Genomic DNA, 22,702 nt, shown 5'->3' with positions numbered 1-22,702 from the left:
GAACTCACCACGCTGATGAAATCACTCCTTGTGAAATGACTTAAACATTACTGCTAAGTACTAAGTATACGCTGCTGAACAGATTTTTGTATTCATCACTGCTGTTGCAGATCATTCCCGTTTATCAACAGCACCGTTTTAAACGTACACAGATATAGTAAATGAGTTATTCAGGGATATTTTATGTTTAACTCTGGCATATTTTGCTACATATCTTGGACTTCTTTTGAGGGCTTATTTCCTGCTTTGCTAAGAGTGAAAGTACACGCACTCCGCTCTTCATTTGCTTAGAACACCGTAGCTGAGTACAAAGTGCACGGGTGCTCGCAGCATCCTTCGGAGGGACACACAGGTCCCTGCCGGGGCTGAGCAGCCGGGGCCGGACGCTTCCCCGTCCGCGGGCACAGCGTCCATCCCCGCCCGCCGCGTTTGTAACAGAGCATCGATCCCGCCTCCCGGAGCCGAAGATGTGGAGGTGCTGCCCGTGAAACGTCCCGGGGTACGCCGCGAGGCCGGGCGCGCAGGTGAGGCGGCGGGTCCCGGCACCGCCAGCAGCCCTCGGCACTCCCCGGCGACCCGGGAGTGCAGTCTGGGTCTGCCCGGAGAGCCCGGCCGGGTTCCACCCGCTCCCCCCGCGGAAAGGCGCCGCCCGTGTCCCGCCGGGACCCCGCCGCTCACCTGGGCCCGCAGTCCCCGCCGCGTCGCGGGCACACAGCAGCGTCAGCAGAGGGGGCTCCCCGCGCCCCCCGCGCTGGCCACTCACGGCGGTGATCCTGCCCGACTGCCCCTTTTGTCCACCCGCGCCCCGCCCCGGCCCGGCCGCGCCGCCCCGCCCCTGCGGGGACACCGCCGCCGCCACCTCCGCCCGCCCGCCCGCCCGCCCGGGTGCTGCCGGCGCCGCGGGAAGCGCCGCGGGGGGAGCGGGGCTGACTGCGCCGTGGGCCCCGGGGGGAGCCGGTGGGGCGGGATGGTCCCGGGAGAGGACCATCCCGCGGTGGAACAGCGGCCATGGTGGAATGGACCCCTGCGTGGCCACTACGGCTCTTGGTCACCACGGCCCCCTGGCCGCCATGGCGTGCGTGAGCGTTGCCGCACCGATGGAGATGCCAAGTGGCAGGAGCAGGCCCTGCGGGCACCTTTTGCAGAAGGAGCCCTGTTAGAAATGGCTGCTCTTGTCTCCCAGTGGGCCCATGTGGATATTTTTCAGCACGCTGAGCGTGCTGGAACCCGCGCAGGGCTTTGGTTTGGGAATGTGGTGGTGGTGGTGGTGGTGTTCACTTTTAAACAGGGAGGAGCAGGCTTTCCTCTTAGTTCAGCTTAGCAGCAAAAATACACTTGCATCCCCAACTGTCTCGAGGGTACCTGAGGAAAAAGGGTGTGGAGCAGAGAATAGAAGCCCTGGCAGCACAGCCAATGCAGAGGAGAGGTTAAAGAGAGACAGATCTGCTGAAACGCTACTGGCACCTTGCCCAAAAGGTTTAGTGAGCTCATGGGACTTGCGGTGTTTTTCTTTGTGCTGGTGATAGCAGTGTTGTGATTCAGTCAGTATCACCCATCACTAGAGAGCACAGTGTACTGCAAAAGAGCTCTAAAGAACCAACCCCGCTATTGCTCTGCACTTTATTGTCATGTCAAACAGCAGACTTCACCAGGTAATGTTTGAGAGCGGACTTTGCCCTCTATTTATAGTATGATTTCATCTCTCTGAGTGAAGGTAAACACCAGGAGAAGCAGAACAGCAGCATAGATACAGCACTCCACCTAGAGCTGGGATGTCCTTAAGACTTTCCTGGCTAAGTTTTTAAATGTATAAAAGTGTTTGCCTGTGTTGTGTGTGTGTGTCTTATGCAAACCACTTCTTTCAGCACTGTGCAGTAAAACCCCCCTTGTCTCCCCCCATCAAGTGCCGTACAAGAGCTTTACTCATCTGTAAAATGAACATGACAAAGCTTACCTTCCAACTCATGCCAAGGACTGTGCTGTGTTTACAATCGCACATGCTGGAAGAAATTTGCCTCGAAGGTACAATATAATAAAAGGTAAATTAACCTCTGCACTGTCACTGTTTGCCATGACTTTCTTCTATTCACCAGTTCTGATATTTCCATTCTTGTATTTACCACTTCAAATCAATAATAGTTAATCTCTTGACACCAGGCTGAATTTTGCACATACAGGTAACCTTGTGAGTTGCCTCAAGCTTAAAATAAAATACCCAAATGTCATCATAGGAGTAATTTCTGTCACAAAGATAGCACACCAGGGCTGCCACTGCATTTCCTGACACAATAATAGTAAGCACCACTGAGCTGCTCTCAAATTACACCCCACTTCCCTTTTTTTAACAATAATGTTAAAAAGTGGAGATGCCTTAATATTGAAAACCACAGCACCAATTATAAACTGTGATGTAATAGTGTCAGTGTAAATTTCAGAGAAACGGCAAAACAACATCTAATACTACGGAACTGTAACATCAATTAAAAACTGCTAAATTAAGCTAAAAAACTCTTATAATTAAAAAAAAAAAAAAACAACAAAAACAACAACAACAAAAAAAACCCCACCAACACAACTGTTTCTGTCCTTAATGAAATATTTAATACATTTAAAAAGTGATCTTCCTGTCATCTGTCCTCTGAGGTATGATGGATGCAGGAACAAAAAGGGATTGACCAGCATAAAGATTCAGGCTCACTTTTCTTGCTGTCAGCTGCCACGGCAGATATACCTTCTTGATAGAAAGAAGGCTGTGAAGGCTGCTCTCTTCTGCTGCCAGAGGTATTGTGCTAGGAAATTTCCACTGCATGTGGCCATGCACGTGACACTGCATTTTGCAGCTGCTTTCATGGCTAAACTAGGGAATACTTAATAGCTCTGATTATATGAATTATTAAATTAACTCATTCCTTGTAGTTGCATCCTTGAAACACCCTATTACTGTACCATCGCCCAGGAAATCATAATGTATATTTATTCTAGTCAGATTATTTGGGGAATTAAGGCTCTTAGGAATTTGCTGTACTCCAACACACTGCAAACTGCTTATTTCAGCTACTGTCTTAATGTATCTATTTTTAAATGAGTAATTTGTCTTACAAAGTAAATATTAGATAGAATATGTCGTACAGAGTCTCCCTCAAAGACTTTTCAGATCTCTGGAGTACACTATGTAGTATCTTATTGTTTTGTATCAAGCCCATCACAGAATGGACTTGAAGGTCTGGTGACCTTTATGTATAGCAGCTGTCTTAATGATCTCTTTTTGGAAGGATTTTTGTATGCACAGATCAGGCTTCTTCACACAGGAACTAAAACCATGACTTCTTAGGTGCTACTCTTCTCACTCAGCTCTCCCTGAGTAAATTAAATAGTGACCACATTGTTGTTGTCACTGGCACAGGTTGCCCAGAGAAGCTGTGGCTGCCCCATCCCTGGCAGTGTCCAAGGCCCAGCTGGGTGGAGTTCAGAGCAACCTGGGATAGTGGAAGGTGTCCCTGCCCATGGCAGGGGGTGGAACAGGATGGGCTTTAAGATCCCTCCAACCCAAACCAGTCTAGGGTTCTGTGATGAAATTTTTGGGTGAAAATTTGCCTGCTTCCTCTGAACAGTATCCGTGCAAAACCACCTATTCCTGCAGCTGTACGGCGAAGAACATTTTAGCACCTGAAAGGCTCAAACGTGGACTTGAGCTTTGGCATCTGAGTGTCCCCGGGGTTTTTATATTCTGGCAACATCGGGAAGGTTTTGTCACGCGATGGCCTTTAACAAACCCCCATTTACTCATGGACTGATGTTTGTTAGGGACTTGTTTCCCGATGATGGGGCAGGCCCAAGCCGCAGTCGCTTGAGACCAAAACATCCCCAGACAGCAGGGACAACCCTGAGGCGGCTGGGCGAGTTCGGGGCTTCCCCGTCAGGACTGCAGCACGCTCCTGCCTCTCGGGGAAGGGCTAACCCCGGCCTCGCCATGCTCCGCGCTCCGCCCCACACACAACATGGCCGCCGGCGGCCTCGGCAGCCCCGCCCCGGGGCGGTGGCCGGAACGGGCGGGGCGATGGCGGCGTCCGGTGGGGACGGTCGGGGCTGAGGGGAGTGGAGGCCACGCTCCCGCCGGCAGGTGAGCGTCGGGCGGGTTGTGGGTGTCCCTCTCCTCCCTGACATCCCCCCCACAGTGCCTCTACACATCCCCCGTCCCATCTCCTTCCTCCATAGCCCCGTGCCTGTCCTACATACAGCCCCAACACACCCATACACATCCCACACACATACACACCCACACACATACACACCCACACACATCACCACACATACACACCCCGCACGTGCACACAGACACACCACCCCACACACAGAAACACACACCCCTCCATCACCCCAAACACACCCACGCACACACGGCCATGTGTCTCTTTCAGTCTTGGGCTCCTCCTCCCTAACGCTTCGGGAATCTCGTAGCAAGCCCTCTTGGCCTCCTGTGATGGCACAGCCAAACTGGATTTTCCAGTAGTAAATTTAATTATGAAGCACAGTTACATTTTGTACTGTTGGAAGGAAACAGAGATTGCTGGATCGGGTGCTGGAGGCACAGCTTCACCCCTGTTTTGCGGTGTGAAAAGTCTGCCATCAGCACCTATGGCTCCCTAGAGTGGTGGTGATGCCATCCAGGCTGCTTTTGGATCTCAGTTCATCAATTTGTACCAGAGCAAGAGGTCTCACCTGCGGTAAGGCTGCTGCGAGGCTTTCTTCCTGCCAGTGGGAGTAGTCTGGGCAGGAAAGGCAGTGTTTCGGAGAAGTGGCGGGCCTGCTGTGCCTCTGTCACATGCCTGCTGTCTCTTGAGTAGGAGCTCTGGTGTTTTGTGAAGGATTTGACTTACTACAAATGTGCAGGCTACGGATGTGTTACGAAGCTCTTCTTTGCTGTTTTGTGAAGCTAAGGATCTCAGCTGAGCAGAAGTTTGAATGTGTAGCTATCGTGTGCGATCTCATTGGGTTATCTAGAACACCTATTTCCAGATTAGTGGATTCCTCTAGAAAAGTACATTGCATTAAAATTATATTATTTGTTGTGCATTCTTGTTTGTGGGTTTCGGCGATCAATTTGTACAAAATTGGAAGGTTTTATTTACAGGCCACTTAAACATCATCTGAGATTGATTAAATTCTGCAGAAACCAAGGACAAATTTTCAGTCTGCCTTCAATCCCTCTGTTGCAGGTGGGATAGGTGGGGCACCAAGATCCCAAAACAGGAAAAGAATTGTGTTCTTGTAATTTTTCTTTTGATTTCTGGTAGAAGCTGTCTCCAGTGTTTAGCTCTGGATTAATTTTAGCTCACCTTCCTGAGTGTGAATTGCTCAAGGAGTCAGAGAAACAGGTATAATGTTAGGTTTGAATTTTGGTGAACCTCTTGGGATAGCTTGGAGATATGAAGAATGTTTGTTTAAAGCCTTTTGAAAAGTTTGCATTGTGGTTGGTTAATACCATGGTAGCCTTTAATGCATTTCCATTTGAAGGGACAGTTGTATTGCAAGCAGACTAATCCCTGAACTTTTAAAACCACAACAAGGTGCTTTGTGGTATTAGTGAGTTACTGATCGTGGATTATGGAAACTTCGGTACAAATAATTAATTGTTTCATTTACTTTTGTTCTGGTAACATCTGGAAGGCCCAGAGAAAGATCATGACCTTGTAGAACTAGGGATTGTATAAAAGCACACACAAGAAGACAGACCCTGAGCCTTTGTATACTCTTTTCTATCTAAGCTTGATTTGATTGCTTTACCAACATGAATAAAAATGTGTGTCCTAAACTTTCTAAAATTGAAGTTTGTTAGTAAACATTCTGGCTTTGTAGGATTTGACAGGATAAATAGTCTGTGTGGGATTATATGGGTTATACCTCCCAGAAAGAAACAATAGGGGCCTGAGCTTGGTGGCAAATGTACATTCCCATATCTAGTCCTGGAAAATGAAGAACCCTTGAATTCCAGTCCAACATGTTACTTACAGAAATGGCATTAGCATTAAATTGAATTAACATTCATTAATTACATTACTACATTTAGTAAACATGCTTTTATGTTTTAATTTACTTTTCAATAGAAAATTGTGTGTAGAAGGGACAGTACATGGGGCTGCTTGTGGGTGTGTGATAACCCAGCTCTCTCCCACTCCTTTGCACAGCGAGTTTTGTTCTTGGGAAAGTAAGTAATAATGAAAAATGTAGGGAAAATGATAAAAATATTGGGAGAAGCACCCCCTCCCCCCACCTCCATTAGGTCAGTGAGGAAGTGTGATAGGATGCCCCGAGAAGCTGTGCTGTCTGTGTATTTGGGGCTTTTCAAAACATAAATGGGTAAAACTGTCCACACCTCGTAGCTAACCCTGCGCTGAGCAGGAGGCAGGACTAGGGGACTTGCTGGGGTCCCTTCCTGCCAGAATGGTCGAGTGATCCTAACAAAAGGCTGACCTGGGCAAGTGAGAGATCTAATGTAGAAAGTGACACCTGGTGTCAGGAGCTGAACTACAGTTTGTAAGCACTCTTCTAACAGCCTGACGTTTAGGGAAATGCTCCCGTAAGGGTTTAATGATACCAGTTGCGAGGTCAGTAACTTTAGTTCCCTCCCCTGAGGTACTGCAAATCTTGATTTTTGATAGAGCATGTAAGGGATTTCCCTTGGAATCATGAGTTTTTATTCTACAGGCACCACGTGATCCAGATGAACTTTCGCGCTTCAAAAGAAAGCAAAAATATATGTCCCTAAGCTAGAAACAATGCAATGTCTGTATTGATTCTTTAAATATTACCCAGTGTAGAATAGGTTGGTTCTGTCAGTAGTGTATTTAAGGGAAGGTTTTATGCCTATTTATAAAAGGTGGGGAGTGTGAAAACCCTCCCTGTAACCAGTGTCCTTGTGTGCAGTTCTCCAGCTGAGAAGTGCAGGGTTTTAGTCTGAGCCTAGATGTTGTTTTCCTTGGGTTTTAAGCTACTAATACTTATGTGAAAGTGTTTTCTAGGTGCCACTTTTCTTCTGCTTTTACTTCCCTGTATCCTCCCCTATTTTCAACTTTAAACTTTTCTGTATGAACAGGTTGAGTCCACTTCAGGATAATGGCAGGAAAAGTAAAGTGGGTAACTGACATAGAAAAATCTGTTCTAATAAACAACTTTGAAAAAAGAGGATGGATTCAGGTGGCAGAAAATGAAGACTGGAATTTTTATTGGTAAGTATGCTACAGTTCCCAATTTTTTTTATCAATGTTATGGAGGCTTGCCCTGTTACCAGAGTCCACACTTCTGTAATAAACTGTACTTTCCTTCTCTTCATGATAATGATTTATATTCAGGCTAACTATTCAACATTTCAATACTGAGAGTGAATGAGAAACTAGACCGAGATTATTGTAAAAGGAGGAGAGTAAATAATCTTCTCATTTGGTGTTTGTCTAATATAAGTGCTGTCCTAGAATGCAGTAATCTATTAATGGGCAGAAACAGTACTCTTTAAATAAGCAAAACAATTTATGATGTTCCTTTGAAATACATCAGAATGGCAGTTTGTGCTGCCAGATGTACCCTTTGTGAACCACTTATTTAAATGGACAGGAATCTAAATGGGCAGGAATCTAGTAATCTGCTCATGCTTTTGGAATGCAGTTGGGGGAGTGGGGCAACACTCATGGAAATTGCTGTGTTGTATTCTTTTGGGTTAGTTTTTTTTTCTTTCTGAAATGGAAATGTAGCAGATTGGTAGCATTCAGGAAATATTCTTAAATTTTCGCATTGAGACATCTAATATGGAAAATTCTTTGCATTTATGTTCCCACTCTTATCTTCTGTGAAAAGTGTAGTTGATAGCTGATTTAATGACTCTGTCACTGCAGCACTTTCATCTGTTATATAACTAAATGGCACAGGTGTTTTTAGCAAGTTCTCTTAAACAGTTTTCAAGTCATATGTTTGAATTCCTTTTGTAATCCAAGTAGCAAGGCAGTCAGTAAGAGGTTGGGTTTGTGACTTTTCTGAAGAGGAAAGGTGAGTATCAAGAGTGTGAAGTAAGAGATTTAGAAAGAGGATTCTGTAGCATTTGGGGGCACTTCAGTCATTTTTAGGCCCTGCTGGGGATTGACCTGACTATCAGCAAGCCAGAGTCCAGTAGGACCCACTTGTCATCTTTCTGTCCTCACTTCATGCACCAGTTTCAGTAGTAGTGGAGGAACTGATTAAACCTTCAGCAGGATTTAATTTGCTTTGTTAATAGAACTTCAGGGTATGTTGGATTGTCACTGCAGCAAAATATTAAATATGAAGAGAAATGAGAGGAGAAAAGATGAAGAAATTGGAGGGAAAAGATCTCTAATTTGTCGTTCTGAAGTGTGTTTCTTGAGAGAAATCACTTGGTGTCTGTCTGGTTTCAGGATGAGCGTCCAAACAATAAGAAATGTGTTCAGTGTGGAAACTGGTTACCGCCTCTCTGATGACCAAATTGTCAATCATTTCCCAAACCACTATGAACTGACCAGAAAAGATTTGATGGTAAAGAATATTAAGAGATACAGAAAAGAACTTGAGAAAGAAGGAAGTCCTCTTGCAGAAAAGGATGAAAATGGGAAATATATTTATTTGGGTATGTTCTTATTTTCAACATTCAGCTGTTTTCTTAGAGAGTCAATAATTGGAAGAGAACCAGTTTTTTTATGCATGAAGAACTGAAACTCTGGAGTGTTATGACATTAAAGTGACTACCTTGAAGTGCTCTGTTCCTTTTTTGGGTTTGATTCATTTGGGGTTTCTCAAAAATTATTTTGGAGAGGGAAAATTGTGGGTTTAAAATACTTTGCAGTTAGGTTAGTGGTGAAACCAAAGGGCTCTGCTACTTCATATGAGAGAGGGTTACAGTTTCTTTAATTCAAAAGTGAAAAACTATTATGTGAAAATCTTACAATGGAGCAGCAACTAAACCTTTTTGAAGGTTTTAGTTTTCTGTCACTGAATGAACAAACACCTCAGAGGGGAAATTTGGGAGAAGTTGGGGAACTAATAATGACTGCTAAAAATAAAATAGAAAGCAAACCAGACCAAAAAAATACCCAAGAAATTCAAACCCCAAAACTAAACCAAGAATAGATCAGGAATGAGGAAAGCAGAGTTGGTTTGGAGGTCAGAAAGCATTGAAGTGAAAGAGAGTGAGATATGCGGAGGTGAATTACATCTTGGAAAAGTGAAATGAAAACACTTCATCCATGTAAGAAGGCAGGTCTTCAAGAATGGAATTGAAGAGAATTTCATAGCAAAAAGTGAAAAATGTTTTTCTTTAGGTTTCAGTAATCACAGTAAAACTGAGTGTGGGAGCAAAGAAGAATAATAGGAGTTCAGAATAAGATATAATAAATAAGAATAGTGGGAGTTACATGGAAATCAAAATTACACAGCCAAAGGGGTTTTTTGCCTGCAACAGAGCATGATAAAGATTGGTAGAAGCTGATTGAGGAAATTGAGAAATGTTAATTGTTTTGTTGAAATGGTATCTAATACTGTAGTGGCACAGCATATAAATGGAATCTATCATAAATCGTATAAATCTATTCACATGAATTAGAATCTATTACTATGAAGTTAGCATTGTGCAACATTTTGCAATTGTTTAAGTATAAACTAGTATGTAAATGAGATAAAAAGCAACATGGATCTTAATGAAGGTGGATCATGCCAGACTGGAAAACTGAAAATACAGAACTTTTCTTTTTTAGTCTTTATGTGTCAGTAGCCTATCAGATAGAGTGTGTTTAATTGTGCACCCTTTTTTCCCCCCTTAATTCAGATTTTGTTCCTGTGACTTTTATGCTTCCTGCCGATTATAATCTCTTTGTTGAAGAATTCAGAAAGAATCCCTCCAGCACGTGGATTATGAAACCTTGTGGCAAAGCTCAAGGAAAAGGAATATTTCTAATCAACAAACTCTCCCAAATAAAAAAATGGTCTCGAGATAGCAAAACATCTTCGTAAGTTCTTGAAACCGAGCCCTTTATTGTACTTTCTGTAATTAGGTGAACTGCATCAACTTGCTGAGTATCTGATGCATGGGAGAAGTATGCAATTATTATTACTGCTTTGTAATTTCATAGTTAGGTTTGCATTTAATCTCAGTTGTTACCTGGCTTCCTCCTTCAACTGGTTATAATACAACTTGTTTTGGTATGAGGAGGTACACAGAACTGTTCAGTTAATACTCTTTATAAAATTGCTTTCAGTCTTGTTGGGGGAAAACTTGCACAGAAACAAATTGTTCTGCTTCACAGTATTAAATAACAGGAAGCAAGAGAAAAATCTTCACCTCAGCAATTTCAATAATTGTTTAATATATATTAAATCACTTTTTAAATTAGTACAAAATAAGAATGCATTTCTATGAAATAAATGTATTTTCCTTTTGGAACACAATATATGTCATGTTCATGATCTCCTTTCAAATGAATGAAATAGGTTAGCAATTTTATGTATTTCTCTAGAAGTTTTGATCACGCAACTTACGTTGTTTCTTGTGACCGAGTGACTGGCTGAATATCATTTGAGTATTTTTCCCTGTTTGGTTGGAATCTGAAGAATGTCACAATCTGAAAGTTATATTAACTTTTCACAGTGGTTTGCAGCTGCACACCAAGCAGAAATGCAAATATTCCAGTAGTACAAGACCTTGAATAATGAAGATAATGCACTACATTATTTTTGCTTGTCTGGACTTTGCCAAGTTCTAAATTCTCTTCAAGGGAATAAGGCTGGCTTGTAGAGCTGCGTTGTGAATGGCTTGGTCAGCTATTGTGTGAGTTTAAATGGGTAATTGATCTTGGTCATCTCTATAGTATTTTCAGCTTTTTTTTATATATATAAGGCCTGATGCCAAGTGTGTATTATTAACCACCACAACTTTATACACCATCTCGGCAAAGGATGCAAAATTTCAGTCAACTCAAAATTTACAGAACACTTCTAAAGAACTAAAGTACTTCAGGGATTGTATTGTTGGAAATATCATACTGTGAGACATGTTTTGTGTTTTTCAGGTTTGTGTCTCAGTCTTCCAAAGAAGCCTATGTGATTTCACTTTACATCAACAATCCCTTACTAATTGGTGGAAAGAAATTTGATCTTCGTCTTTATGTTTTGGTGTCTACCTATCGTCCACTGAGATGTTACATGTAAGGTTGCATGTCTTTGTATTTTGTTTAGAGATAATGTCCAGTGTAGTCAAAATAATGTTGTGCATGTTGCACAAGGAAGTGTAACCAGTAACTGGTATCCTAGGATGCTCACTTCCTTGCTTCTCACAGGGATTTAACACATTTTAATGACTTTTTGCGTTTAAGGTATAAGCTTGGGTTTTGCCGGTTTTGCACAGTGAAATACACACCAAGTACAAGTGAACTGGATAACATGTTTGTACATCTTACAAATGTTGCCATTCAGAAACATGGGGTAAGTGTGCTGATTTCTTAGATGCTCTTTTGTAGCAAGACTGATTTTCTTTAATTGTCCCAGAAACTTGGAATCAAAAGTTTTTGTCATACTCTTCATCATCTTGCAATTAAAATACTTCATCTTGCACTTACAAATAAATACATTTTAAAATGTAGACATTTTAGAAAACCACAAATCAGAAGTCAAGATAATGAGTTGCAGCTCTGTAATTGGATGTGATATTTTCAGTATTGACTCACAGTAGTTGAGAGCAGGGGTCTCTTTTCATTTAAAAACCAACATGCTCACTTATGAATTGAACAAAAAATTAATGAGCTTGGATCATGTGGATATGTACTTTATAATAGTGGTTTAATATCCCCTTCCTCATTTCCCCTTCCCTCTCTCTCTCTGGCAGCTAATTCAATTTCTTCTTTCCAGCATTTATTCATCACAGGACTTTCCAGCTTCTTCCAGTGTTCCCCCAGCCTCCTGCTCCTGCCTTCCTTCTGTGGGAAACAAAGGGAATGTACAGTTGCAAACTTGAGATAAATAAGTGCTGCCTGGCCGTCTGGTGGCTTCCTCTTGCATGGACAAAGATGGAGCTCTGCCTGCAAAATAGTTCTGTTCTGTAATTTGTCGCTGATACTCATGTGGAAACATGAGAGCTTTGACAGCCCTTCCTTATGTCAAAGTAGGCTGAAATTCAGCAGTGGGGAGGGAAGGTTAGTGAGGCAGGGGTGACATAGATGGGGATAAAGTGTCACTTCCCAAGACTTGTTCCTTCAGGGAATGACTTGATAATGATTGTCCCTTTGGTGTTTTTAGCACATGTCTGTGATTTACAAACCATGCCTCTGGTACAGTCATTAAAACTCTATTGTTGCACTTCCTAATGCCAGAAGCTTTATTTTAGTGGTGTGGAAAACAATATGTATGGACACACACACACACACGCTCCTGATTATATTAATATAGGTATACACATGTACTCATACACATGTTATATGCAATATATCTTAAATTGAAACCTTGCTTAATATGCCTTCTCTGCTACTCTTCCATAAGATGTGCAGCATAGCAGAACTGTTTTTGTGTGGCTATTGCTGTAACAATAATGTAAATTATAATGTTGGTACTTCTAAACTAGGGTAAGTGGTCAAATATGCCATTTTTCAGTACTACAAACATTTTATTGCTCAGTTGCTGATTTGTGAAGTGCTTCAAACATGTTTTGGTTTGACAGGGCGCACTGAGAATTACTTATGGTGAAAGCTGGTCCCATACAACTTTTAGAAAAAATCCTTGCGATTAGAGAGTAGAGAGAAGATGTGAGGCACATGGTACATTGTCTGCCTTGTTATTATGCACCCTTCAATCTTCTCTACCAGTTAAAGAATGGCCTTCAAGATTTTTCCCAGATAAGTGACCGTGATGGTGACGTCACTTAGAATAAAGGACAACAGAAATGGGTAGAGAAGTAGCAGCCTAAGAATATGGAATTATTACTAGAATATTTGAAAAGCTTTTTATAAATTGTAAACCACTGATATCTGTTTAGTTTTGCAGAAAGGCAGAAGAGAAGTTTAGTGTAAAGCTATGCTACCCGTCCTATTTGTTCTGTTTTAAATGTGCCTGTAACTTTGGAGGCTCTTAGACTGTACAGCTTTAGTCTTCTAAAACTGTACCTAATTTGAGCCTTCAGTAATTTATAAAAAGTATGATGAGGTGCTAGAAAATGTGTGTGTGATACAAACAAAACAACAATAATTCTTATACATAATTATTTTCACTTTGTTTTAATGTCTTCAGTGAAACAACTGTGACTGTGTAAAGCTCTACCCAGTTGCAATCTGTTTTGATTTGAGTACTTGTTCTGAAGGGCAAAGAGGGCGGAAACTTTGATCTCTGTTCCCTTGCTGGAATCTGGTCTCAAGATATTTTTTTCCATGGAGCAAATCCTGAGAATTATGTTTCAGGTCTTTATTTGTACAGTCCAGTTCTCCAAATTTACTAATGAGGGAGCTATAGGAGAAAGCCTAATAATAAGATAGATGCTTCTCTGACCTTGTCCTAGAGGATGACAGGATTTGTTCATCTGAGAACTTTTTTCTGCTCTATGCATTCCGTGTTTTGTAATTTAGCAGGCATACAATCATTAATTCTTGGAAGTACTCTGAGGAGAACACTTTATAAAGGGACAAAACATTTGTCCTGAGAGATCCTTGAGGGCTGAACATGTGCCTTTCCATCGGTATGAACACCCCTCACTTTGCTCTTGTCTTTCCATTTAAAGATAAATAATGCACAGCTTTGATAGCTTCTAAAAAGACAACATAAGGTAACCTCCTCTTTCCCTCTGTTCAGTTTCAGTAACACTTAGTGGGGTTTTGTACTGAATTAATTGAAAATTTTAACTTTTAAAAACAATTCAGGTGTCATTTCAGTATGTTCTTGAATGTAACTTCTTGAAGTAGCACCATTAAAAAGATACCAGGGAATAGATAAGTTGTACTTTAAATAAATAAACACAGACAAACACTTTCAAGTGCTGCATTTTACAACAACTATCTTCAGTGAAATTCTGCTGTTGCTCGTTGTTTTATCCTTATCCCCAGAGGAGCAAACTGTTTAGCTCTTTCACATTTTAAAACTTCTATTTCCAAATCATAACTCATACTTTATTATAAGACTGTCCAAGTACCCAGGCTTTTTTCTCCTAACAAAGATTTATTACTTTATTTATGATGTGTGATACAAGCATATTAGAGCTATAATAAAAGCAATTGTTTATGTAGAGGGCAGTTCAAAGTTGAGGTGTTCATGAAGCTGCAAGAGCAATTAGCCAGGTTTGTTTTTAGAGCAGTACTTGTAAATACAAGGGGGATTTTTGTGGGGATGAGAAAAAATCTGCTGAACAACTTCAAAATCTTAGACTGAGTGAACTCCTTAACTCTTCAGGATGATTACAACCATATCCATGGAGGCAAGTGGACAGTGAGTAACTTACGCTTGTACCTGGAGAGCACCCGTGGAAAGGAAGTCACCAACAAATTATTTGACGAAATTCACTGGATCATTGTGCAGTCCCTGAAGGCTGTTGCGGTGAGTGCTGCCAGCGATAGTGTTCCAGCTGCAGGCTTCCCATAACCATGGAAGTGAACTTGCCATTCAAACCCCTGCATCTCTTTTCATCACTCTTGGAGTGATGGTGTTGATGCTGATTTCTGCAGCTCTCTTATCTCTTGATTTCTTGAAATCACTTGAGATGAGGGAACTGAATCTTGGGTGTGTGAGTGGGTTGAGCTGTCTGTGGATATTTGAAGGAGTGAATAAATCTCTTTCCTTGAGGGATTTATGAACTATTTAATATGACTTGATACTGCCCTTGTGAATAGTATTAAGTTCTGCCAAAATGTGTGACGTCATTCTAGCAATAACAAATATGTCAAAGGGGAAAAAAAAAACTCTGGAGGACAATTTATCAAAGGAAACCTAAGGCTATTAGTTCATCAGAGTTACATAACGTACTTTTGCTACTTTTACGTATGTCACAGAGTTATCATTAATTAGTTAAAAAAAATAAATAAATAAAGCATCAGCAGCCAGTTCTCTGCTTGAGTGACTTTCTAGTGTTGGGGTAATATTCTGTGATCACATTACAGGACAGGTAGCACTCTGGGAGTCAGCTGGTGTAACTGAGGAACTCACTGTTGCCAAGGACTTTCCTGGTCCCAAGTACATTGTCTTGTCCTCTTTTTTGCGTCGGGCCTGGCACCATTTAGAGCTGAATCAGCTCACTTGTGCACTGACAATTACTACCTTGCTTTATTGATGGCTTGGTGTTCTGCCAGGGGAATAAGCTGAGCCACAGAAGGAGCAGATGAGCACCAGAATCAGCACGAGAAACAGGGATAACAAGGTCATGCCACTAGGATCAGTGGGAGCAGGGGAAGCATGCCTTAACCTGGCATCTGCTGGGCAAACATCTGAAGGTACTTGGGAGAAGAAAAGGGATATAATCAAATGTTAGCAAAACCTTAGAAGAGGAGAAGTGGTGAAAATGGAGCATGAATTCTGTTGTTCCTCTGTCCTTCTGACAATGGCACATGTAATTAGATTCTTATTCCTCTTCCCCTCTTCCAGTGCTGAAGAAATGAAAAGCTTCATTATTATTTATGGGGAAAACATCTCAGAAACCTTCACAAAGTTTACTCTAAAAGATCTAATGAGCTTCACATAGAAGAAAGTATTATACCATGCATACTGCAAATGTTTAGCAGATGCTGGAAAGTTCCTGGTTCTCTTGAGGATGTGCATCTTAGCACAACTTGATTCTTCGTCTCTCTTGGCTTTGGTGTTATAGTTAACCTTGAGTAATTAAAATTTTTAAATGTATTTTGTAATTGTTTGATCTAAAATTTCTGCATGGTTACAGCAGCAGAATAAAAGAAATGTCTTTGAATTGCTTTTCTAAAGTTTAAAGAATTCACAATTACATGAAACTGTAAATTTTCAAACTTTGTTTTCTCCTGATGCATGCAGGCTTTAAATATAGTTATTACTTTTGCAAAGTATAAAAACACTTTCACTATGGAGACATAATGGGAAATTAACATAACTCAATACTTTGCATCAATGCAATCATTAGTATTGAAATATTTACATCCAGCCTCAGAAAAAGAGGCAATGCTGAACTGACTAGTTAGGAAGCTTATATTTGAGTTACAATACTGAGGAGTGTTGTAGAAGATTCATAATGTCATTACATGTAAATTCTAGCAAAGAAAGTGGGTAATTTGGTTACTTACTGAAGAGTAGATTTTAATACATACTACTGTATTTTCTTTTTCCCCAGCCTGTAATGAATAATGATAAACACTGCTTTGAATGTTATGGATATGACATTATCATTGATGACAAGCTTAAGCCCTGGCTAATTGAGGTAAAGTTCTATAAAATACAGGAAAGAAACTTCCTTCTCATTGCACAGAATAAAACTAAGTAGATTTCAATGTAGTCTGTCCTCTTTTTAAACAGTATTTTTTGTTTATCGGGTAAGTGGATTAAGAAAAATATTGGAAAGTGAGATAGGTCATGTGATGACCAAGCTAGCATGTGCTTTTCTTTCCTATTTCTTTGGTATTTCTATTTGTTTATGGCTTTCTGTTTTGGTTTCTAAATCCAGTGCATCCATACAGCTGCACTTCAGAGGTAGTCTGAATGTTAGCAGCTCTGTTAAATACTGGATCAGTACTGTTAAGTACTTGGAAAATGGGCATTGACTTGATGGAGCAAAACATCAAATTTAATTTTTAAATGCTGTCATGGCCTTAATGTTACAGATTGAGAGGAAACAAAAGGGGCATACTAAGTATAATTAGGATATTTGGAAAGCTTTTTTATTTTTTACATAAATTTCTCTTTCATATATTTACTTTAGCTCTGTATGTTCAATATAAATTTTATCCGTCCATCTTCCTTTTCAATCTAAATTGAAGTGAACTTCATAAAAAAAAATCTGTTTATCGTTCTGATACTACTTCTCCAAAATAAATGTGGAACAAATATATGTTAAATGAATCCCTGGTTTAATTAAAACAAGATACAATGTGGTGCTTTGAATAGAGAGCACTCTCCAGCTCACAATATAACAGGGGAGAACTCAGGTAAGAACTTAGAGAAAAGTTGTTTACCCAGAGGAGAGCCACAGATTTCTGTGTGCAACAGCAATTCATGTAAGCTGGGCAAATTTTAAGGACTCAAATGTATGGGGTTTGTAACCATGTAAACAGAAAATTAAATAAAAAATTCTGTCTTGTCTGATTCACCCTGATGAATCTCATCTCAACAGAAATCTTCAGGCTGACACTACAGACACTTAACAGAGTGGTACTTTCCTGTCCAGGTAAAACGAAAAATGCCCAGTGAGGAATTCCTTCCAGGGCCTGAGGAACTAAAAGATGTGCTTTGAGCCACCAAGGCTCAATTACCTGTATGGTACACACAGACATCACACATGCTGTTTGGAGAACACTCCAAAAACTGATACTGACTGGTTTTTTTTTTCCTTTTGTAGGTCAATGCTTCCCCTTCTCTTACTTCCAGCACCGCTAATGATCGCATCTTGAAGTATAATCTTATTAATGACACGCTTAATATTGCTGTGCCTAATGGGGAAATTCCTGACTGCAAATGGAATAAAACTCCACCAAAAGAGGTTCTGGGCAATTATGAAGTCTTGTAAGTTTTATCAGTGTTTCATAGAAAGGCCAATGTTTTTCTTTCACCTCACTTTTTTTGATGTGTAATGTAGACCAAAAAGATAAGGTAAACTTCATTCTGATATGAAAAATGGGCGCAAAGTACCACTTCATTTCTTTGGAGCTGCTTTGGAGGTGGAAGTGCATTAAAGCAGGGTTCCCTTGCCTCATGTCCAGAGACAATGTTGCCTGATAAGCTCCTGCTTGCACCTTCTGAGCTTCCAGCAGCTAGAACTGAGGGACAGAAGGAAAGAGAATGTTTGTCTTCTACATGTGCAGAATTTAGTATGGAGGCTAATATATACATGGTACTTAAACAGTTAAAATAGTTGGTTCTGGTTTAAAAGCTACTTGATGCAAATTTGCTCCCAGTTCATAGAAATAATACCTCTTGAGTCCTGTGAATAATGAATGTAATAATAAATAATAGAATTGTAATAATAAATAATAGATATTTTTTAATTCCTTGATCTGTATTATAAGGAGAGAAATTAAGGAAACTGAGATTATTATATTGGGATGTCTGCAAGATTAATCTAGGATTGATTGGTTTTATGCAGAAGAACACTGATTTGAATACCATATTGCTGACACAGTTTCTCATCTTTTTTGAGAAAATGTTTGGATAGGTTTTCTAGCACTAGTGGTGCAGTTGCTCAGTATGTCAGGAATGCACTTTATGTACATAGCTGATCCACTAGTTCATGCTCATCTTAAATACTTTTTCTCTATAGTAGTAAAACCAGTTAAATATAAGTGGTCTGAATTAGGATTTAAGATTTAATGAATGTTATACACATGGTAGCTATGAATACCTATAAAACAGTATAACTAAGTATATTTTTTTATTTTCCTACAAAATTCTTTAGTATTATCTTTTGTTAATTAAAATACCTATCTGTAACAAATTCTGCTTGGAATTTGCATAGCAGCTGAAAAATCAGTTTATGCTAAAGTTATCTGAGGCTATAATGGGTTTAGATATTTACAGAACCACTCATCACTGTGGTTAAGTGTTACCAAATACATGTCATGAAATGCATTTTGTTTGATCACATGGCTGTTTAGTTCACCTCATTCTTTCCCTTTTCTCTTAGTGATGCAACAAGGGAGCTTTAACACTGCAGCTAACAATCCTCCCTTTGAAGCAATAGCTCAGGAGTTATTTAAACTGGCAGCAGGCTGATACTCTGCTTAACCACAGACCTGCGGAAGTACATGGGGAACTTCATAAGCACAAAATTTCACAAACTCAGGAGTTTAACTAAAGCTGCCAGATGACTTGTTTATTTCAAAGAGGGGCTGAAGATATTTCAGGATGATCTGTATTGTAAAATTATAGATTCATAGACTCATCGCTGCATGTCATGCTATGCCTGCATAAAGCTGTATGCAGAGCAGCTTGTATCAAATTCCAGTTCTAGACAGTAAGAAGAATAGAATGTAGATGTAGAGTGTACAGGACCCACTGCTGTTAGTGTAGCAGCACAAGGCACTGAAGGGGTTTTCTCACCTGCAGATATGATGAAGAGATGGCGCAGAGCGACGGAACTGATCGCGACCTGCGGGGTCGTCCTGGGCAGTCCACGGGGGTCAAAGGAAGCCGTGCAAGAGATTCAGGAAAGCCTGTCCTGACCACCTGGAAGTGATGACAGAAAAACAGCTGCACTTTTGGTAGGAAGACCTCAAGAATAACTTGAAGTTTTGGAACAGATTCCTATGTTTTGCTACATTGCATGTAGGAAATACTGACAAAGACAAAACACCCTTTGAAAAGTGAAACAAGCACTCCAAGCCCAGAAACTGTACTAGACATATACTGACCTGATAATTATTATTACAATAGCTATAGAGTGTGTATGTATATACAGTTATGTTTATATGATTTGTATAAACTAATTCTCAATAATGATCAAGAACTTTATTTGTAAAGGTGGCAACCCAAATGCTTATTCTGAAAGAAACTCCTTGCTGTTCTGGATAGTATTCATTTCCTCTAGTAGCCTATCCCTTCCTGCCTATAATAAATAAGCTGTGGATTCTATAAAAGGATGATGGTGGTAAACATTAATATTTTCACAGTGATGGTTCAGATTCTTGTCATAAAAGATGAGCATCTAGAAAAAAATAGCAGTACGTGTACTTGAGGCTGTTGCCAGTTAATGCAGCTATTGATTTATAACCAGTATTAACAAATTGAAAAGCAAGTCTATCTGCTGAGGGTTGGGGGTTTTTATTTCCTTTAAGTGTTCTGAGCTGCTAACTCTTTAAAGGTAGGAAGTTTTATGGACTGAGGGAGTGTTTCAATGGTATATTGATGGACTTTTTGACTAGCCATTAATTTTTATTTTGAGATAGTGCATGTCTGTGAAAAACAGGTACTGTGATAAATTTCATTGCTGGAAGCTGATGATAAATCTTCATTTGCACCAGAATCTCTCAGTGTATTTATTCATGTATATAAGTCAAATATCTGTATATTTTTGTATATTTTGTTTAACAAAGATATTGTTGCACATGACATGCTATTTCTGGTAGTTATGATAACAGTTATGATGATTAGCTACCAAAACTAAAGTGTAAAACTTAGCTACCAAAACTAAGGAGCAAAAGATAAAAATGGGTATTTCAGTCTTCTAACAGCAAAGCGTATAAATAAACTAGTGGGGTCTGTGATTGGCTGTTGCTTCCACTTGACTTTCAAGCAAATACTGGGTGGTAATTTATAAATAGTAACATGCATTGGTTGGTTTTATTCTCCTCCATCCCTCCCTTCTTCCTTTTTTTTTTTTTTGGTAAGGTTTAGCTCTCCCAAAGTTTTTAGTTTCTTGAACAGCTAAACCACACCACCTGCAACTGCACCACTTCACCTGTTTTAGAAGGTCCTCCTAGAAGAGGGAAGGAAACCATGGTCTCCAGGACAGCTGAACACAGTCTGGCCAGAGCAGCTTGTGTTGGGGAGGAAGGGCAGATGTGGGCTGTGCTGACCAATATCCTTACAGAGAATCTGGAGTTTATCCTGGCAGTAAAGAACAAAATCTCTACTCCAAGCACAGTCTTCATTCATCTTGTATATTCCACTAAAATAAAATCTAACTGATTCTCTCTTCATCAGCTTTGAATCTTCTCACTGGCCCCTACAAATGCATATTCCAGTTGACTCTTGAAATAAATAAGTGAAAGGTAAGATGATCACTGCAGGATGGTAAAGCTCTCCTAAATTCCAGGTCTCATATTTTGTGGCTGGGGTTTTCTGTTTGGGTTTTTTGGTGTGGGGTTTATTGGTGGTGGTGGTGGAGGGTTGATTTGGTTTTTCTCAATTCCTGACTGTGAGTCTTGCTTGTATATTTGAGCCTTGACAGGCAAACTGCTCTTAAGTAGAGGTGTAGTCAGATGTGTTAATCATCATAGTGTTGTTTTAATTACTGATCTTTAGTGGGCAGATGTTTCCGGTTTTACCACTAAGTGCTTGTTAGGGGTAAAGTGGGAAGCAGTAATAGCCCTAGGGACTGTGGGCCTGTAGTAAATAGTATTCTGTAGTATGATTATGTTTTTGACAGACAGGTAACATAAGGGTACTGTGATAGAAGCAAAATGAAGCTTTCTGTTACTGCTTGTGATTAATTTCTATAGTGGCTGGGACAGAGGATGTGTTGTTGTGGTATTCTTGTATTGCAACAGTAGCACTCTGTTCTGGGAAGGCTTAACATGACAGCAAAACCAGGTCTGGGTTTTTAGGATTTATTGCTGTGGAAGGCTGTGGAGACTGAATCCAGGGGATACTTTTAGGTGTAATTTCACAGTGACCCAATATTGATAATAGCATCTAAATAATCTTTGTTTTCCAAACTGGTTTGTTGGTGGTACTCTGTATGGGCAGTGGTGTTATTGCAGGTAGGCAGTGAGTTGAATCAGGGCCTCCAGAGCACAGACATTAACAACACAAAATAGTAATGGCACTTTCTGTAATATTATTAATATACATGTAATATACTAATATACAGAATATATTAGCATGTAATATACTAATATACTGGATATTCTTATGTAATTGTTTGGAGGGTTTCTCCTGGCTTAGAACGGGTCAGCTCATTTAAGCTTGCATCCTCACTATTCAATATTTCAAAAGTTGGGACTAGAAGGCTTGCTGTTGCTTTCAAAGATTTCTGTCCCAGTGTATAGCAGATACATTAAGTAAAATAAACTATCTGTAAAGAAGTATTTTATATGGAAAATGTTTTTGTAGCAGACCTGTCCATTCTAAATATGTAAATTCTTCTCTCTGACCCAGTGTAGTATTGGGAAAGCATAGTTCAAACCCTTGAGGATGGAACATCTTTGTAAAATAGCTAGTAAATTATCAGTATTACCTCAAAATAAAAGCATTGAAATATTACTAACTAGGGGGAAAAAGGAAAGTAAAAACCTCATAGGAATCTTTGACTATGTAGTAAATAATCTCAGAACTAGAATTAAGGTTTCAAATGTTGATACCACATTTTAGTGTTGTCTCCAACTAATGTATTACTAGTAATTTATCTTGCTGACCCAAACGTGAATTTAATCATGCAATATTCTCTTTAAAGAACAAGAATTCAAAGACATTGCAAATGCAGTGACCCTCTCTTCCTGATCGCATTTAATTTTCTTTTTAAAAACTATAGTTATAATCTAGTGATTATATACATCAGCCTGCTTTCACCTCATTTCATTTTCCTGACAGGCTTTTTGCAGAGGTTGAAGTTTGAAGGCCTAATTATATTTTCACTTCTAACATGAAAAACGTATGCATGTAAAAGGAGTTTTAAGGAACAAAACTGAAATAACATGGAATTCTAATATACCAAGATTGGTTTTCTGGTTATCAGTACTAAACTGTCCTGGTTTCAACTGGGTTGGAGTTAATTTCTTCTCAGTACTGTGTTTTGTGTTTGGAATAACAATGGTGTTGATAAGTCACTGATGTTTTGGGTTTTTACTAA

The 22,702-nt window shown here is 40.0% G+C and overlaps 1 protein-coding gene across 1 annotated transcript; it reads left to right on the top strand.

The window, feature by feature from the left end:
- Window positions 1–4,051: 4,051 nt before the first annotated feature.
- On the top strand, window positions 4,052–20,393 carry TTLL1 (tubulin tyrosine ligase like 1). Its single transcript, XM_041426810.1, has 10 exons — window positions 4,052–4,120; window positions 7,094–7,226; window positions 8,421–8,629; window positions 9,824–10,004; window positions 11,064–11,198; window positions 11,367–11,475; window positions 14,419–14,562; window positions 16,316–16,402; window positions 17,537–17,700; window positions 19,240–20,393. The coding sequence occupies exons 2-10, from the start codon at window positions 7,114–7,116 to the stop codon at window positions 19,367–19,369; spliced, it is 1,272 nt and encodes a 423-aa protein (XP_041282744.1). The 5' UTR covers window positions 4,052–4,120; window positions 7,094–7,113; the 3' UTR covers window positions 19,370–20,393.
- Window positions 20,394–22,702: the final 2,309 nt, after the last annotated feature.

Source organism: Onychostruthus taczanowskii, unplaced genomic scaffold (assembly GCF_017590055.1).
Source record: "Onychostruthus taczanowskii isolate IOZ18803 unplaced genomic scaffold, ASM1759005v1 scaffold95, whole genome shotgun sequence".
In the NCBI taxonomy this organism is placed as follows: Eukaryota; Metazoa; Chordata; class Aves; order Passeriformes; family Passeridae; genus Onychostruthus; species Onychostruthus taczanowskii.
This window is presented reverse-complemented; position numbering and strand designations above follow the sequence as displayed.

Coding starts and splice junctions, on each gene's coding strand:
- TTLL1 (XM_041426810.1), top strand. CDS start 7,114: ATGGCAGGAAAAGTAAAGTGGGTAACTGACATAGAAAAATCTGTTCTA. Junction 8,630..9,823: donor TGGGAAATATATTTATTTGG/GTATGTTCTTAT, acceptor CCCTTAATTCAG/ATTTTGTTCCTGTGACTTTT. Junction 11,199..11,366: donor CGTCCACTGAGATGTTACAT/GTAAGGTTGCAT, acceptor TTTGCGTTTAAG/GTATAAGCTTGGGTTTTGCC.